The following is an 18,439-nucleotide window of genomic DNA, read 5'->3' as shown; positions in this document are numbered from 1 at the left end:
CATCACCTTTCTCTGCAGAGCTGCAAACCCCCACGCTCTGACCTGCACTGTTACCTGGAACTGAGGGTCCCTTTCCCAAACACCTGCACAAAAGTTCTCCAGCCCACACACACATGGGGACCAGCAGCCACTGTTTGCTTTTGTCAGGGGCCACTGAGAGTTGTCACCCTTGGAGTGGGCAGGAATGGGTCAAAGGAACCATTTAGAGGGACAGTGTGTCAGACCTAGATGCTGGTCATCGTGGTAAAAAAACAGTGGGCAGAGAAGCCAGAGTTCAGAAGGGCGTGGGTGCACAGGCCAGCCTGGGCTTCCGTGACTTTAAAGTGCAGCAGGAAGGACAAGTTGATCCCACGTGCTTAGTGGTACTTGAGTGCTGCATGCTTCTGCCGACTCACTGGGGAGCTGGCAGGGATGGGGGAGTGGCCTGTTTTGAAGGTTCCAGTGAGATCAAGAATGTCCTAGAGGAACAGGGCAGAGAAAGATAGGTTGTGATTCAGGGGATCTGGCTGGTTCCCACAGAGAGGACAGTGTTTTTTGAGCAGGCCTTGAAGGGTGTGGGAAATAGTCTTTCATACAGAGAGCTCCACAGCAAGCCAGCGTGCAGTCCTGCCTGCTCAGCCTGTGTTCTGGAAACCCCAGTCAGTTTGGAATGGGAAGTGCAGAGGGGCGGTAGGGGCTGGACCAGTAGAGGCATCCATGGGGGCCTTGAATGCTCAACTGAGGAGATTGGACTTCATGTTGGGTGTAGCTGGGGCCATGGAAGGTTTCAGAGGACTGGAGAAACCTGAGCTGATGTGGATTTGGGGGAGAGGATTGAAGAGCTTGCTGGAAAGAATCCTAGCATCCCTGGAGTCAGGCAGGCATGGCTGTGAATTCCAGGTCTAGCCAGTTGCAGCTGGGTGACTTAGGATAAACCATTTAATGGCCCAGAGCCTCAGTTTCCTCAGTTGTGAAATAAGGAGAATAGAGCTTCCTTTGTGGCAAGGCTTCCCAGGGCAGGCCTGTTAATGCTTGGACTGATGATCCTTTGTTGTTGGGGCTGTCTTGTGCACCGCAGGATGTCGAGCAGCATCCTGGCCTCCACCCAGCCTCTCCAGCCCCTTTGTTGTGACAACTGAAAGTGTCTCCAGACATTGCCAGTGTCTCCTTGAGGGGGACAGAATTACCCCTGGGTGAGAACTGATGCTTTCTGGGGTGGGTCGGGGGTTACACAACAGAACTAAAGCACCTAGTCCAGGGCTGGACACTGAGGGTCCTGAGCTGATAAGCACAGTCTTAGCACAGGGGAGCCCCACACACGAGCTCATTGTCATCGTCCAGCTGAAATCAGTGAGGACAGAACGAGGCACTGGCTGGAGACATCAAGGGGATGGGCTCCTCAGGGCTTGCTCACCGATAGGAGGAGCACACAGGATCCTCTCTGGGTCTCGCATCTGGGTGCCCGGAAGGGCGGAACTCTATTGGTGCCTGGAAGGGTGGAACTCTGTCCCATAGGAGAGTTGCCAGTTTAGGATGAAGAGTGCAGGCCAGGCCTTCCTGAGCCCACGCCGCAGTGGTCATCAGGGTCCTGTTCAGAGCAGCAGGAGGTGTGTGCCCAAACCTCCAGGGAGGTCTCTCCAAGGAACCTGCCTGGGAGAGGCAGGGGCGCCTCTGTCTGTCCTTTGGCACCTATGTGTCCTGAAGCCAGAAGGCCAACCCATGCAAGGCCATGCACAGGGCCTGGAGGAGAAAATCCAGTTCGAAGCAAATGAGGGCATAAAGGACAAGGAATGCATCCTGGCGGCCGAGCATCCATGGCGTCTGAGGGCGTCGTACAGGGAAGTCCTCCTGAAGAACCTCACGGGCACTAGAGCTGGCAACGACGGATTTTCTTCCCTGGCCATTCTTGAGAGAACAGGTCAGCGCCCTACCACCCACAGGCAGTGAGGACTCAGGCTGCTGGAGCCGAGGACGAGCTCCCCAACTTCTGGTGGCCTCCTGAGGACATGTTGTGGGGTGGGTGCTGGCAGGCCTGCCGTCCTTGGTTAGGTGAACCAGCTCAGCCCGACAGCCTTCAGAGGGAGGCAGGCATGTGCTTTGGGGAGCCAGGGGAGGAGGGTGAGCGCGCTCATCTTTCCTGCTGTAGGAGATGGTCTTCAGGAGTGTGAGAGTTCTAGGTGCAGCTGCACGTATTTGCTAGGTGGCACATTTTGGTACCTAAAACATTTTCCCTCAGAAGTAACAAACCACCCGTCGAACACCCCCTCCCTCCCTCCCACAACTTCAAAAGAGGACCAAAAAAAGAAAAAAAAAAAAAAGAGAAACACCTGAGAGACCAAATAGAGGCCTTACACCCTCACCCATCCCGTGCCCTGGAGGAGAGTACCGAATCCTGGATCTTCCACCGGGAGCGCCCGCTCTCAGGAGCGAGCTGGCGCGGCCGCGCAGGGGAGCGTGTGTCTGTGTGTGATGTGCCTTCATGCGTCACTCTATTTATGTTGTTCGCAGCCCAACGGTAGCGGCCAGGGCAAAGTCCCGGGGTCATTTTTGCTACCGCCGCCGCCTCCAGTGGCCAGACCTGTGCCCCTTCCTATGCCTGATTCCAAATCCACCAGCACTGCCCCAGACGGCGCCGCCTTGACTCCTCCATCACCTTGTAAGTGGACGATGAAACCGAAACCACAACGCCCAGCGTCCCCGGCCCGTCCAAACAGTCTCCACTGCAAAAAGAAAAGCCTCCCCCTCCCACCACCAAAGCCCCCCAACCCAGAGCACCATGGACAAGAGCAGAGCCGAGCCCCCCAACCACAGCCTCCCTCCCGGGCCTCAGTCACACCAGCCAGCACCCCATGAGCCCCCTGCCCGCTGCTCCCAGCCTGGGCCCGTGGCCCAGGCCCCTCTGGGGGGCGGGAGGGAGAGCACAGCTGGGGCGCGCAGGCCAGGGGTGCTGGCGGGGGTGGGAGGGGGCGGGGAGGCACAGCCATGCCATCTTCATGCCTGATTGCTGTTTTTTTTTTTGTTTTTTTGTTTTTGTTTTTTAATTTTTTTGTTGTTTCGTTGTTCCCCCCACACCAAGAAAATCAAATGTAACCACAAGGCGACGCCACCACCATCCCCTTTTTGCCTTGCCCCTCACCTCCATCCCTGGGCCCTCGGGCCTCAAAGACGAAGCAGGCCAGCCCCTGACCCCTTCCCCCTCAGTCTCACATTTGGTTTCTCGTTGTTCCTCTTTTTTTTTCCCCCTTCCATCCCTCTCCCCTCCCTTCTCCGCAATTCCTTTCCCAGGTTAGATGTTCCAAGGACGAGGGAGGGCTGCGGGCTTTGGCTTACTTCATCTCTCTCTCTGTCTCTCTTTCTTTTCTTTTCTTTTTTTTTCCTCTTAAACCAATGACAAATTTTGTCAAAGGGAAAAGAAGAAAAATCAGTCGAGAGGTCCCAGGTAGACCCGGCGTGAAGGACAGGAGGATGGGGCGGGTGCTGTCTGTGGGCCAGGGTGGGCAGCTCTGAGGGTGGGCAGGCCACAGGCCAGGGCAGTTTGGTGGCGGTGGGAGGGGTGGCCCATCTCACCCTGCTCTCCGCTCGCTCTGTCTCTCCTCCTTTCTCGTGGTTTGAGTTCTTTTCACCTCTCCATCCTCTTCATGCCATCTTCCCATCTGCATCCGCCATAAGACATGAAGTCACAGTCATTGGAGGTGGGCAGGGTGGGAGATGGGAGCTGGGCTACAGGGTTTGGGGGCCACTTCTGGAGAGAGGTGGGCAGAATCTGGTGAGCATGGAGTCCCTGGGTGTGTCTGGTGCAGGGCAGCGGCGGGCCTTCCAGGTAACCTGTGACACTCCTTGCCTCCTCTGGGGGCATCTTCCCTTCCGGGGGTGCAGGGCCTGTTCCCTCCAGCAGGGCTCCATCTGGACAACCTGAGAGGAACTCAGGGCTGTTGAGATCATTTTGTCCTTGGGCCCCAGGATGGCTGCTCCCAGGCGTCTGAGCCCTAGGGCTCTGCCAGGCTCTCCAGCCTCCTCCTCCCCTATTGCCTTGGTCCTGGAACCACAGGCCTATTGGACCTGGTGCATCAGTCAGAGGAGGAGAATGCCATAGGCCTGAGCCTTGCCACCCCTGGGCCCAAGCCAGGCAGCCAGCTCCTAGACCCTTCTCTGACCCTGCCCTACCTGGCTCAGCCCTCCATTGGGCACCCTTTGGGTTCCCCAAGCCTGCCTGCCTGGTCCTTGGGCCTGCCCAGGGTGGTAAGCCCAGGCTAGGCCACCCAGGTTGGAGAGGTAGCCTGGCTGGGAAAGCCTTCCCGAAGCAGGGTGGGGCCGGACTGCCAAAGCCTCCACCCTCCCCTGGCCCCCTCTCTTCAGTACCTGAGAGGGGCCAGTGGGAAAGCAGGGGTATCCACTGAGGGTACTTGGGGACCAGGGCTATCCCCAGCCCTGCCCAGTGCCTCACTAGCGGGTGGAACTGGATCCAAGAGACTTTTATCTCAGCCTCCAGGGCCTCTCCCTCATGCCAGCCGTGAAAAAGAATGCCTGGCTGAGACTGTGGCTTCTGAGTGGGGGTGTGTCAGGGGTGTAGTGTGTGTTCCTGGTCAGTGAGAGGATGAGGGTGCCCCTCTGTAGTGGGGGGCAGGCTCGGAGCCTGGCCTTCAGCTCGGATGCCCCTCTGGCCCGTCCTTCCCACTGCTAGCCTAAACTCGGGCAGCATGGTCTAACTCAGTCTCTTCCTCTCTCAGCAGCCCCGAGGGGCAGTGCCCAGGTGGGCCCCAAGGCCTGACAGGGTCTCTCCCTCTCTCCCCTGCTCCCCACAGCATTCGCAACGACAGGCGCCTCCTCTGCCAACCGGTTTGTCAGCATCGGACCCCGGGACGGCAACTTTCTGAACATCCCACAGCAGTCTCAGGTAGGAGAACCTGCCCACCACCTGGATGCAGGGACCAGGGGAGCAGGCAGGGCTGGGGGGCATCTTGGTGTTAGGGAAGAGCCTGGAGTCCTTGGGGCTAACAGGGAGAGAGAGGTCTGAGGTGGGGCTGGAGGGCCCAGGCTTTTGCACGCCCAGCTGAGCCTGTCTCCCCAGGCAGCCCCCAGGCTCCCTGGCTAATCAGCTAATTGGATAATTAGCTCTGACAGCCCTGGCCCTGGGGAAGGCGGCCAAGGACCCAAGTCTAGAGGCCCTCTGGGCCAGGCCTGGTAGAAGCAAAGATGGAAGCCTGAGGCCCATCGGGAGGAGAATAGAGTCTGCCTCACTGCTTTCACCTGCCCCGGCTGGAAGCCCTGGCCCGTAGCCCCCTCCCCTTTCCCCTGGCTTTGGGTGGGCTGGGTGATGGGTGGAGGAAGGACAGAGGGCCTGGTGGGCTGCGTGCCCAGAGACTGGCACTGAGGGCAGGGCAGGGCAGACCGCCACCCTAGAGGCCCCTCACCCAAGTCTCCAGGAGTCCTGTTAGGGAGAAGGCCAGCATGCTGGAGACCTCATCCTTGCTCCTATCCTCTGCTGACACCACCGTTAGTTCTCACAAGGAGACAGATCCCTGTCACAAGCAGGAGATAAGACTACTCTTAGCCCTCCAGGTGGAGACCCCAGAGGCCAGTGACCACAGAGCCCAGTGCCCTTGGGGGCACAGGGAAGACCCATCTCGGGAGGACAGAGGCAGCTTTAGGGGGCCTGAGGCTTTTACAGCCCAGGGTTTTGAAAAAGAACATGCAAAGATCTTTCTTTTGCACATTTTACAAAAACACCTCCTTGGAGGTGTCCTCAGCCCTGGGAAATCCACCTCTCTCAAGAGCCCCTGGGGCCACCTCTCATCTCCTGCTCTGCCTCTGCTCTGGGGCCTGAGTCCAGAGAAAGTTGGTGGATGGAAGTTTTGTGTGTGGTTTGAGATTTTTTTTTTTCTTTTCCTTTCCTTCCCTCAAAAAAAAAAAAAAAAGCCAAAAAACTTTGTCAAACTTCAAACTTCAGAGCTCCCTAGTGGCAAGGAGGGGAGGGGAAGAGAACTTCAACCCCCTCCAGCTTCCCACCCCCTTTCCCCAGAGTCACGTCTGACCCGTCTGGTTTCCAGGAGCAACCAGACATGATGTAACACCCAGATGAACTTGAACTTGGGGGTGTTGAGAAGAAAAACAATGGCTCCGAGCAGGGGCTGGAGCCAGCCCCCTCTGCTCTGTGCCAGGGAGGCCGAGAGAGCCCTGCTGGCAGAGGCGGGAGGGGGTGCGAGAGGAAGGGACAGCAGGCGGGCCTCGCCTCCTGGCTCTGGGCTGGCACCAGGCTGCAGGGTTCCATCGCTCCCTCCCTCCTGCCGCCTGCTTGGGCTGCTCACAGCTCTGCGGTCGTGCGCTCTGGGGACCACTGCCACGAGCCCTCCCTGCTAACCCTGTTTCTGCTGCCTCCTTTACTTTCTTTGCTCACTTTGCTTGGACGTTTGGGGGCCAAGTCAGAGTTTAGGGAAACTTTGTCTCCCCCCATGTTCCCTGTGTCTTAGGCTCCAGGAGGTAGGAGGAAGGAGTCCCAGCAGGGGTCCAGGGCCCCTGAGCAGGCAGGTGTGTCTGGGAGTGGTTGGGGGAGCTGGAGCTGGACAAGCGGAGCTGGAGCCCTCGGGCCTGGGGGCAGGCAGGCGGCTGCAACGGGCAGGCGCAGGGGGTACAGCTGGGGGTGGTTTCCACAGTAACCAGTGACTTTAGCTGATCTCTGGAGCACCAGATGGAGAGAGAACAATAGAATGAGGGAAGAAAAGAGAATTTTAGCAATTTTGTCATTCCCTGGGCAGCGCTTTTTACTTAGTTTTAATCAATTTTGGACCTGGCTCAGGAAGTAGGGAGGGGTGAGCAGAGAAAGCCACTCTGTGCTTGGCAGCAGATTCCCCATTCCTGGGACCTGTGGGGAGGTGCTGGGGAGCCCCCTTGGGGCAGCCTTTGTCCCTAACTCCAGACCTGGAACCAGAGTCTTCCTTCCCTGAGGAGGACCCCCCAGTCTGAGCATTGGCAGTTGTCCCCAGCTGTACAGCTCAGGAGACCCCAAAGGGGCCAGTGTGAGGCCCTGGCATGATCTGCCAGGAGCAGATAGGGCAGGTGGGGCCCTCCCTGTCCTATTGTCCACACGCCTCATTTGCCTGGTGAGGAGAGGGGTGGGCTCACCACCAGAGCCAGCCTCCCCCTCAACCTCAGGGCAATGGCACAGGGTTCCTGTATAGTCTTCCCTTGGGAAGGGGGTCCCAGGGAACAGGCCCAAGCCTGTGGCAGGTGGGGGTCACCCAGCCCAGGCAGTTCCCACCCCCGGGCCTGGGCCAGAAGCCCAGGAGCTGGCTGTGGGCCGGTTCTCCTTAACCCACTCTGGGGATGCCTCAGGCCTGGGTTTCCGCCTTAGCCTCGCCAGGCCCCAGTGAGCCTCTGTTTGGCCTGTAGTCAATTGACCGGTTGGACTTGGGGCAGGTGCTGGAGGAGCCCCGCTGAGGGAGGGCAGGTCTCTTGTGCATACTGTCCAGCACATACAGGAAATTTAGCATTTCTGCCTGCCCAGCAGTGCCTGGTCGTTGTGGCAATCCCAAACCCCCGCATTTCCAGATGCTCTTGATCTGCACTGTCCATTGTGGTAGCCACGGGCCATGTGTGGCTGTTTACATTTAAATTAACTTATTAACTAAAGAAAAATTTAGTTCCTCAGTTACAGTCGCCACATTTCAAGTGCTTAGAAACCACTTGTGGCTAGTGGCTACTGCAATGGAAATGAGAACACTTCCATTGTCACAGAAAGTGCTAGATGATCTCCAAGGCCCTTTCTGAAACTCAGTGTCCCTATCCTCAGTCCCAAACCAGAGCCTGAGAGCAGGTCTGGCCCTGCAGGCAGAATGTTTGACCAAAGCAATGTTTTAAATATTGGAAATTTTCACACGAAATTCTGTTTGGGCTTCTGGCTTCTTTTGAAAAGTTAGCAGATGAGCTGCCCTGGGCCCTCACTCTGACCCTCGGCAGGGCACAGGCATTCTGGCCACCACAGACCCTGCTTCCTCGTGCTCGCAGTGCAGGCAGCAGTTAGGAGCACAGCCTGCATTGCCCCTTACATTTGAACCCTGGCTCTGTTGCCCGAGGGCTGTGTGGCCTCCGGCAGGTCACGCACCCCCTCTGTGCCTGGCTTCCCTGTGGGGTCAGAGCAGGGGTGGAGTGAACCAGGACCTGGTATGTGCTCTGTAGTTGGCTCTGCCTGGCCCCTGCAGACCAGAGTCTGTGACAGCCTGGGAGAGGCCCCAAGATGCATTTTCAGGGACCCTCATTTTGCCCCAAGGGTACCACCAGGTGCACCCAGGCCCAGTAGACCACAGTAGACCCTGACCCACCACCTTGCCAGGAGGTGGGGCTGGAGCCTTGAATGGAGGGCATAGCCAAGCAGCCCAGACCCTTGGGGTCCGCCCTGGTTGTGCTCTGAGCTGAGCCACCAGACACAGGCAGACAAGGCCCTGTCTGTGGAAAGGTAGCGCCCCCTGCTGGCGACGTGAAGGAAGTGACGCTCACCCCCGGGAGCCTCAGGTCCTTCCTCAGTGTCTAGTGCCCTGAGGGTAGAGGATCCAGCACCGTGGGCTACGTGGCCCCTCCCCCAGGCCTGGCGCTACTAGGGACTGAAGCCATGTGGTTCCCCTGCCCCCAGCCTTTCAGCCTATGGGACCTTGGCTGGAGTGTATAGATGGGGATTTCTGCTTTTAATCCAAGGAGACAGAAAGAAAACTCAGCAAGAAGCTGGGCCACCCCCAACCCATTCCTAAAACCCCTCTGGGTACAAAAGCCCCAGCCTGGCATCTTCCCCACCCTCCAGGACCCACACAAAAACCTAAACAATTGGAAACATGGCCAGATCTCAGGGCTGTGCCAGCGCCAGCCATGGGGGTCCCACCCGCTGGGCACAGTGCCCACGGGAAGGCCAGCTGGACTCTAGCACTAGGGGCAGAGTCTCTGAGGGGGCGGGGTTCTCACAGGAGGGAGGGAGAGAATGGGGATGCCCTTTCTTCTCCATGGGAACAAGGTGGGTGGTGGCTGCCTGGCACCCTGACTCTTTGGGAGCTGGGCCCTTGAGGGGCCAGGTCACTGGGCCAGGTAGGAGTGAGATGGGACCTGCCCCAGCTGTTATCAGTATCGCCTCTTTTTCATCCTGTTTCAGTCCTGGTTCCTCTGATAAGATCGACGAAAGAAACAACAAAATGAAAAGAAGAGGTTCCTCGAAAGGGGGGAGAAGAAATTTTGAGACATGGAAAAATCCCCCAGCCCAGCCCCACCGAAAAGCAAAAATTACACGTCGTCAGCCACTCAGCCCTTCTCTCCTCCAGCCCGGGGACCCCCGCGGGCCCCAGAAGCAGCCCAGTTCTCAGAGAGCCCTTGGAAGGGGTCTCGGTGGAGCTGTGCACCAGCAGCCAAGCAGAAAGAAACACGCGACATGGACTCTGTCAAGTAGAGGACAGAAAGCAAGAAAGGATGCAGAACTGCCTTCCTCCCCCCCACCCCGCCCCGGCCTTCTGGGGAAGGAACAAAGTCCCCAAACAAAGCAACCAGCACAGTTCTGAAGGGGCCTGGCCTCCACCCTCACCCCTTCCTAGGGGAACCCCACCCTCTACACAGCCGGAGCTGCCCTAGGGAGCCTGGAGGACCAGCTCGTAAAGATGATGGGGTTTAGATCCCTCAGGCTCTCCCCTCCAGACTCCGCCCTTCCCTCCCTCCCTCCCTCCCTCCCTGCCAAGGCTCCAGCTTCTTCCCCCAGCTGCTCCGGACCAGGAGGGGGAGAGCGGCCTCCACTTACCCCACCCCACCCTCGGGCTAAAAGCCCCCAGGCGGGCAGGGGGTGACCCCTGGAGCTAGTTGCGTGTCCCAGAATGGAGGGTGTTCTGTCACCCCACCCTCAGCCGCAAGAGCAGTTCCTGGGGCCCTGGACCCCTCTGTACAGTCCGTAGGAAAAAGTGGGAACGCTCTCGACGGCCTCATCCCAGCCTGGGACAGGCCCCCTTTCCCCTCTCTCTGCAGGCCAGGAGGGCCTCCTTCCTGCCACGAGGGAGGGGAGTCGGGCCCCAGGTCGCCCCCGCCCCCAGCCCTGCATGCAGGTGCCCTCGCTCCGCCCCATCAGTCCCTGCCCCTGCCCCTCATGCAGACTGCCCTGCTGGGGCCGGGCCGGAGGGTGGAGCAGAAAGGGGACCCCGGAGCCGAGCGAGGAGGACCAGGCAGCCGCCGCTGCCGCGCTAAGCCACCACCTGCGCTTAGGTAGGCGTCCTGCTCGCCGACTTTCAGTTCCTTGGGAGGGTGTTGGGTGTCGTCCTTTTCAAAAGTGTTTTGGAGCTTTCTGTGCCCCCGACTTTCCCCCTGCCCACCCCCCCACCTCCCCCCGTGGCCACTTTTCTCTGGATTTTAGCTGTAATGTCTTTACTCTTTATTTAGGGGTGGGGCATTCATTGTTTGGGTCTTTTGCTGTTGGAATGGGAACTCCTCCTCCATTTGAGCAACTTGGGAACAATTTGGTAACACACCACAGGAAGTAGCTCTCCCCCCCAGCCCCCTCCTCCCTCAAGGGAGGGTTGGGGGGCCTGTCCAGAGGGTCTTCAGAAGCCCCCCTGGGAGGGAGGGGAGGATGAGCATGCCCAGCTCCCCTCCAGGGTGTGACTTGGCCCCTCTGGCTTGTCTTTCTGTGCCTTACTCCCTCCTCCTGCGTCTCCCGTCCCTGGCCCCTTCTCGAGTCCTTGTGCCTCTCTTTCTCTCTTTTTCTTAATTGTATGAAAACACAAAGCACAGGTCAGGATCCTCTGAGAGAAAATCAACATTGCACCACGTAGGGGTGGGCTATGGGCTGTATTTATTGTGAATTTAGTTTGTGAGGCTGTGGCCCCGAGCAGGCGGAGGGAGGGAAGAGGAGGGAGTGACTGGGGAGGGGAGGAGGTCAACGACCTGGGGCCGAAGGGGCAGGCAAGCGGTGCCTGCTACCCAGCTGGAAGCCACAAGGTGGCTGGCCCCAGGGGCGGCTTTTGTTGGAAGTTGAGTGAAGCCCTCCCCCTGTCCTCAGCGTGCAGCCCCAGAGGACCCCAGGGCTGAGGGGCAGTGGATCCTGCGGGAGTCTCCCGGGGCGTGGGGAGTAAGGCCCCGGGCGGGGGTGGGGGGCCGGGTGGGCCGAGCGTGACGCGCGGTCAAAGTGCAATGATTTTTCAGTTCGGTTGGCTAAACAGGGTCAGAGCTGAGAGCGAAGAAGGGGCTCCCTGTCCGGCCGCACGTGCCCTTTCCCTCGACGACAGTCGGGGGCTCGGGCGCTGTGGGGCTGTGGGAGCTAGGGTCTGCGGGGCGCCTGCCCGGGCGAGGTCGGAAGCTGCAGGCCAGCTGGGCCCGGGCCGGAGCGTGCCCGGCGGGGCTGCCCGGGGGGCGGGCAGGGGGTGGGGGCTGCTCCTTTCCCAAGTGGTGGTGTGAGGGGCAATGAGGGCAACAGGAGATGTGGGGACGTGTTAGGAGAGAAAAAAAAAACAAAAATATATATGGGGGAAATTAACTTTTTTTTTTTCATTGAACCAAGTGCAATGCATCAGAGAGTTTTCCTATCTTTGTATGTTAAGAGATTAAGAAAAAAAAAATTTATTTTTGTTGTAATGTCCTCGCGGCTCTGGGGACGCTAAAAGAACCGGGCCTGCCCCGCCCTGCGCGGGGATAACGAAAGCTGAGTGTTTTTCCCCTTTTTTTTTTGTTCGTTTTTAGTTTTTTTTTTTTTTTTTTTTTTTAAGTCGTTTTCCTGCGTTGACTAGGATGATCTGGGGTTTTTATTTGTTTCGTCGTTCGTTCTGTTTCGGTGGGAGGGCTGAAGGAAACGTTCACATTTTAGAGTTTAAAAAAAACACCTCGACATTTAAAAAATCAACCAACACAAGATCAAAAAGGAAAAGGACGAGAGAAAAATTATTTTTAAGATAATTAAACATAAAACCCTGGTGCTTCTTACATTATAAAGTACGTTTTAAAGAACCCACAAACTATTATACATAAGTTTATGAATCAATTAAATATCCTGCACTTGTTAGGAATACGCATATCCCTTCTTTGTTGAGTTTAACGGAACGGGACAGCGGCATGCCCCCGGCGGCTGGACTGCTCCGGCCGCGGGTCTCCCCGGGCGCCCCTCCCTGGGGCCCAGCACCCCCTCCTCGCCCCATCCCCGTCCGGGTACGGGGGCGCGGCAGGGGTCCCCGGCCCCTCCCCCGCAGAGGTCAATGCCAACGAACAAACGTCCCCTCCCTCCCTCCCTCTCCGCCCCGAGCGCCCTTCTTTGAGCCAGACGCCAACTTGACCCTCACCAGCATTATCAGGAGCGCGCTCAGCAAGTTGGTAGTTTCCTCCCCCCTTTCCCGGCGCCCCTCCCGTCCCCATTCAACATCTCTTATCCTATCCCCGAACCCCTCCGGGGAACACCGGGAAGGCTCGACGCTCCAGGACAGGACCAGCCACGCTGACAGGTCGATTTGCCCAGGCCCGCGCCCGCACGCACGCACGCACACGGCCCCGCACACAGCCCCGCCCCACCCCGCAACCAGCCCTGTCGACTGCCTTACACACCCGCCCCCGCGCTGGCCGGCCGACCTAGTGCCTTGTTCTCACCCCCGTGCTGGCGGAGCGGACGCCGCGCTCTGGGTCCCAGAGGGGCCGGGTGGCTCAGACGACCCACCACTCCCCCACCCCGACCGTGCTGAACAGACCCCCCACACGAGAGAAAATAAAGGAGCAATAAAGTCACGAGAACTTTCGTCCCCCAATCGAGAGCCCGAGGGGCACCCCAGCCCCGCCTCTGCTCCCCCCAACCCCATCCACCCTCGGGGCGCCCCCCTCCCCCCGCAAGCCAGCCTGGGCCAGCCCCGCTTCGGCCCCTCCCGGGAGATCCGTGCGCCCGACCAGCACCAGCATCGCGGACCGCAAAGGCCGCCCGTCCCGTCAAACAAGTTTCTTCTTAGGCTAAGAAACGCAGTATATACGAGTATCTCTATATATAGTACTAATGGATTTGGTGTGCTTCCCCCTTAGCGTCCCCCTCCCTCTGCTCCTCCTCCTTCAGCCTGGTCTCCCCCTCTTCTCTGCCCTCCACCCCCGTCTCTGCACTGAGATACATAAGAAACAAGGGTAGTTTACTGTCTGTTTTGTTTTCTGGGTTTTCAGTGTCCTAGCGGAATGCAAGTAGGCAGCCAGCCCGTCTGTTCCCTCTCCGCCCCGCCCCGCCCCGCCCCCGTCACTGCGCTTCTGTTATACCATCTTTGCCTGACTCTCTCCGGCTTCTCCATTGAATGGCTAATGTGTATGTGAAATAAAGAAATAAAGAAAAACAAACGCAAGAGCGCCTGACCCTTCGCTAACGCGACCGTGCGGGACTGAGTCGGGGTCGGTAGGGTGCGTCCCCGACTTGGATTCTGCGCCTCTCTCCAAGCGCCGGGAGCGCGGCAGACGCCGTCGACGAGCGTCTGTCCCTGGGTCTCCGGGAGGGGCCGACGGTGAGAAAAGAGAAGCCTCAGAGCCCCTCCTGGCCTCCCCCCGCGACCCCAGCCCGGAAAAAAATGAGGCACCACTTGAGTCCTGTGACTGCTCTGCCATGTTGGTTTGCCGACCTCGCCCCTGGGAAGGGGACCCAGGCAAGGCCACTTCCAGAGGGTGGTGGGTGATTTTTTTAAGGGTCTGCGGATCCCTTGGGGGTCGATGATCACCCTTCCGGACCCCCAAGACCTTGCCCCTGACGTCTTCACGGGTCCTTCTTCGTGAGAGTTCGCTCCCGAACATGCGCAGCACGTCCACTGCCCTTTCCTCGACGGCCCTGGGCCGAGTCCCTGGTGCCCTCCGGCTCAGAGGTGCTGCCGCATGCGGTCACCGCACCTCTGGGCTCAAAGCGGTTTGCTCCATCTTGATGGGCCGGGCCGCTCCACCGGGGCTGCCGTCGGGGTCGGCCGGCGGCGCGGGCTGCGAGCGCGCTGCCGCCTCGGCCCTGCGTCCGGATCCCCGGCGGGCGCCGTCGTCTGGGACCCGGTGCACCGGCCGTTTGCGGGGCCCGGGAGGGGTGGGGCCTGCGGCCAGAGCTGCGGCTTGGTCGCGCAGCAGCCGCACCAGGAAGCCGATGTACTTCATGGCTAGGCGGAGCACCTCGTTCTTGCTCAGCTTCCGGTCGGGCGGGTGCGTCGGCAGCAGCTTCCTCAGCTCGGCGAAGGCGCCGTTAACGTTCTGCTGCCGCCAGCGCTCCCGGCTGTTGGTGAACACGCGCCGGGCCACCTTCTGGGGCTGCTGCCCTGTGGACAAGGAGGGCCAGGTTGGTGCCATGGCCCAAAGGGCGGCCCCTCCTGCCCTCCCGCTAGGCACGCAGCACCCTAGTGGGAACTTAAACCCAGGCCATGGGCTGGGGCTTTCTCCACCCAAGGGGTCCACGAGTAGCTCTCCCCACCCCTCTCAAGAGCTACCCAGACAAGAATCATCACAGACCCGGCCTAGGGACAAGGGCCTGCTGTATCTGTGACTATGGGCACCTTTATGTCAATGACTGAGACTCCCCTAAAGAAAGATTTCGTTGTGGTTGTTTGGTCTGGGAAGCTGTCCCTGGGGCCCTCATTCTGATTGTGCCCAAGTACGGCTGGCTGGGTGTGCTCATGGGTCTGAGAGGTCCTTTCATTATGACTGTGTCCTGTGTCTTGTATGACTGTGTGAGACACTTGTTATGTCTCATGGCTGTGGTTATGTGTGATGTTGCCATGTGGCTGTTTCATGAGTGGCTGTGGTTGTGTGGCTGACTCTTGTGTGCCCATGGTCCTAAGTGGCTGTGGTCCTGTGGCTGTCTTGTGTGTGGTTGTGGTCCTGTGGCTGTCTCTTGCATGGCTGTGGCCTTGTGGCTGTCTTTTGCGTGGCTGCACATTCCAGTGGAGCTGTCATTTTGTGGCTCCCATGCCCTGGTGTGGCATGCTCTGTTTTGCTGTGACTGTGGCTACAAGGCTTGGCCTGTTGGGTGGCGGTGGTTGTGTGGTGCTGGCTGTGGGACTGCGGTTTTGCACATGGGTAGAACCTGTGTGGGCTGTTCTCTGTGTGTGCTGGAAGCACATCTCCCCAAGGTGGAGTAGAGGACAGACATGAGCTCCACACAGAGATGGCCAGGCCTACTGTGCACCCACAAGTGCACATACAGGCACACAAACCCACAAGGCACACAAACCCACACTCACCCTCAGCCAGGTCCAGCTCACAGTGGCTTGGTCTCCGCTTCAGCCGGCTGCTAGGGAAGATGCTAAAAGGTCCTGCTGGCCCAATGTAGACACTGTAAGGGGTTGTGGGTCACTAATGCCTTGTGGGCAAGGACCCTGGCCCCCAATCCCCACTCCCCCCCGCCCCAGATCCCCACTGACCTGTTGAGGAAGGGGTGAGGGTGGTAGTGCAGGGCCAAAGTGGGTGGGGCAGTTCCCAGGGTGGAGAGTTGCAGCAGCGGGGGCCGCAGGGTGCCCAGCTCTGTGGTGGGCATGGCTGCCCCTGGGGGCCTGCTGTGGCCCAGGCTGATCACTGGTACACCAGGTGGCAGCCTGGGGGGCGAGGAGCCTCCTCGGTGGCCCACCTCCTCCACCTGCGGGGGCCCAGGTGAGGCAGGCTTAGGGGGTGGGGGAGGTGCTGGACTGGGGGCACACACCATCTCTGCCTTCTCAGTCATGGTGGGGCCCACCTCTGCCTGTGCCTGAGGCGGGCACATGGACCCCGACGTGGGGGTACTCACCTGTGGGAAAGAAGGCAGCCAGTGGGGAGGAGGACTAGGTGCCCCGCTCCCACCTGCTTAGCCCAAGAAACCCCTCAAATGGGAAGGAGGGAGGGGGTGGGGGAAAGGAGGAGGGGAGGAGTTTCAGTAGGCAAAGGTAGAAGGCCGGGGGCAGGCCCAGAAACTTCCAGGACACGGGAGGGGGTCCTATGTTAGAGTAGGAGGCGCCCCCCTAAGTGCTAGGCAGTGCAGTGTCCCTGAGCTCTTTGTGACCCAGGAGGGGCGCTGTTGCCCAGCCTCTGAGCAAATATTCCTTCCAGAATTCCCTCACCTCTGCAGCCTGGAGAGGGAACAAGACAGGGAGCCCCTAACTGATCCTGGGATCCCCAGAAACCGCAAGATTAACCCTGTTATCCTCAGATCAAAGATCCAATCCAGAGACTCCTCATTGACTCATTGATGCCATGTGAGCTTGGGATCCCTCCAAGATGGACTCTGACCCTTCATGGATGGCCCCCAGCCCCCACCCAGGCTGACCCTCTGCACCTCAGGAATCATCCTGCGGTTCTTCCCATTGCTGTCCCTGAAAGTGCTCCATAATTGCTTGAGTGACCCCCACTCCCACTGCAAACGTCCCCCATAGCAACCCTGTGACCCCACTACTGACACTATGACCTCAAATGCTGACCCTAGACCCCCAAACACTGACCCCACTGCCCAGTCCAGTCCAGTCATGCCCCAACCCTCCCTCTGGCTTGGAAGCCCCCATCCTCATCAGCATCCACGCTTTTTAAAATTTGTTTATTTTTTTAGAGACAGGGTCTCCCTCTGTTGCCCAGGCTGGAGTACAGTGGTGCAATCATAGCTCACTGCAGCCTCAAATTCCTGGGCTCGAGCCATCCTCCTGTCTCAGACTCCTGAGTAGCTGAGACTACAGGCATGTGCCACCATGCCCGGCTAATTAAAAAAAAAATTAATTTTTTCGTAGAGACAGGTTCTCACTCTTGTCCAGGGTGGTCTGGAACTTCTGGGCTCAAGTGATCCTCCCGCCTCAGCCTCCCAAAGTGCTGGGATCACAGGCATGCACCACCATGCCCCGCCATCATCCACACTTTTTTATACTGTTTTGACATCCCTGTTTGCTCTTGGTTCCAGAGTCCAGGATGTCCCAGCAAGGTGTGAGACTCTTGGCCTCTCTGCCCTGTCTTCCTCAGCTAGGCCCTGGGGAAGCAGGCCTGGCCCCTCACTAGTGGGTCCCTGCTGATGAATGAATGAATGAATGAATGAACAAAGGAATGCAGGCTGGGTCCCAGGCCCGGGATCCTCCACCTTTAGGCCCGCTCCCCTCTTACCCCAGCACTGTTCCTGCAGCCTGGTGAGTACCCTGGCTCTGTCCCGTCAGGGCTGGCAGTCTGGGCCAGGGTGTGGTTTCCAGCGTCAGGCCAGGCTCTGCTGTCTCTCTAGGGTCCGGCCTTAATGCTGCAGGCCCCGGCGTTGGGCCGCGCCTCCTCGTGGGCCTCGGAGGGCCAGGATAGCCGAGGTCTCCGCGTAGGTCCCCCCCAGGGAAAGTGAGCGGCTCCCGGGCCGGCCCGCCTTCTCCCCGCCCCCGGCGGCCCGGTTTCCTCCCTCTCACCCCTGGCGGCGCAGCGGCCGGAGGATGCTGGCCCAGTGCAGATAAGGGCCAAGCTGCCTGGCCGCGCCTGATAAGGAGCCTGGCTGACCCCGGAGGAAACCAGCGGGCGGGGACCTAGCAGCGCGGGCCTCCGGGCCCCGCCCCCAGCCGGCGCTGGCAGGACTCGGTCCGCCACCCCTCAGGGCTCCGCCTTCCGCTCCCTCAGACACTGTAGGGACCCCGGGCCTCTGGGGACCCGGGCCCCAGGGCAGCCGGGGAGGGAGGTGCCTGGATGCACGCAGGGGGTAAACTGAGGCAGGGAAGCTGCCTCCTATGTCCGAGTCTGCCCTTTGGCTTTGAACACTCCCTGCCCAAGTGTCTATGCTGATGGGGGTGAGGGAGAGCCCTTTCCGGCCCGTTGGGGCCGCGTGACCCTGGGCCCCCACCTTCTCCTCTCCTCACCCTGCCTGGTTCCTCTTTTTACAGAGGCCCTTCCCTCCTCTCCACTACCCCTACCCGGGAGTGGGGCACCCAAAGGGAAACACTTCTAACAGTCTGGCCTTGGGTGTCCAGCCTGGGCAGGTGTCCCAAGCCCTCAGCACAGTATCCACACATTTCCAAGCCCGGGAGGGTGAGAGGAAGCGCCGTGGCTGTCGGGGGTGGGGTGGGGAAGTTGGATTTCCTAGGGTGGCGGGGCTGGTGTGACCTTCCAGTAGATGCTCAACAGGTCCCCACAATTCTAGGCCTCTTGGCTACAGGATCACATAACTCCAACTTGGTGGTCCGTGGCCCTCACCCCACAGCACCCGTCCCCTTCATGGGGGGCAGGTATCCTGGCTTGGTGGTAAACCTCAAGACCCTGCTGGAGCCTCCCACAGGGAGAGGCTCTGGGCATAGCCAGGCAGCAGCAGCTACCGGACTGCCACCCACTTGTGATACTCATGCTTTGGCCCGTGTGTGTATCTGGGCAACTGCAAGAGCCCCCAGGCAGGCACCCAGCACCAGGACTACCACTACCCCCCCAGGAATGGGGTGGAGCCCAGGACCCCACGATCAACACCTACATTGCTTTCCTCCAAAGAAGCAGGAACTAAAGTTTTATGCAGTAAAGGCCGGGCGTGGTGGCTCATGCCTGTCATCCCAGTACTTTGGGAGGCTGAGGC

At 59.4% G+C, this 18,439-nt stretch overlaps 2 protein-coding genes across 13 annotated transcripts in view; one reads left to right on the top strand and one right to left on the bottom strand.

Annotated features, from left to right (window-relative positions):
* NFIX (nuclear factor I X) overlaps positions 1–13,284 on the top strand; it is a 103,085-nt gene extending 89,801 nt beyond the window's left edge. For 7 of the 12 annotated variants that reach the window (XM_030820678.1, XM_030820680.1, XM_030820674.1 and 4 more), the window contains 3 exons: positions 2,488–2,635; positions 4,782–4,873; positions 9,110–13,284. In XM_030820678.1, coding sequence (XP_030676538.1) covers positions 2,488–2,635; positions 4,782–4,873; positions 9,110–9,124 — 255 coding nt within the window. In that variant the 3' untranslated portion in view covers positions 9,125–13,284. The remainder of the gene's footprint in view (positions 1–2,487; positions 2,636–4,781; positions 4,874–9,109) is intronic. The other 5 variants (XM_030820685.1, XM_030820683.1, XM_030820684.1 and 2 more) reach the window with 1 other exon arrangement.
* A 237-nt stretch (positions 13,285–13,521) lies between these two features.
* Positions 13,522–17,408, bottom strand: LYL1 (LYL1 basic helix-loop-helix family member). The gene is made up of 4 exons (XM_003275600.3): positions 17,017–17,408; positions 15,327–15,685; positions 15,147–15,238; positions 13,522–14,225 (listed from the first exon to the last, which is right to left on the bottom strand). Exons 2-4 carry the CDS (start codon positions 15,659–15,661, stop codon positions 13,810–13,812), a joined length of 843 nt encoding a protein of 280 aa, XP_003275648.1. The 5' UTR covers positions 15,662–15,685; positions 17,017–17,408; the 3' UTR covers positions 13,522–13,809.
* Positions 17,409–18,439: the final 1,031 nt, after the last annotated feature.

Source organism: Nomascus leucogenys, chromosome 10 (genome assembly GCF_006542625.1).
Source record: "Nomascus leucogenys isolate Asia chromosome 10, Asia_NLE_v1, whole genome shotgun sequence".
Classification (NCBI taxonomy): Eukaryota; Metazoa; Chordata; class Mammalia; order Primates; family Hylobatidae; genus Nomascus; species Nomascus leucogenys.
Note: the sequence above shows the minus strand (reverse complement) of the source record. Positions and strands in the feature narration are given on the sequence as shown.

Coding starts and splice junctions, on each gene's coding strand:
- LYL1 (XM_003275600.3), bottom strand. CDS start 15,661: ATGTGCCCGCCTCAGGCACAGGCAGAGGTGGGCCCCACCATGACTGAG. Junction 15,239..15,326: donor CCTCACCCCTTCCTCAACAG/GTCAGTGGGGAT, acceptor AACCCCTTACAG/TGTCTACATTGGGCCAGCAG. Junction 14,226..15,146: donor TGAGCTGGACCTGGCTGAGG/GTGAGTGTGGGT, acceptor CCTTGTCCACAG/GGCAGCAGCCCCAGAAGGTG.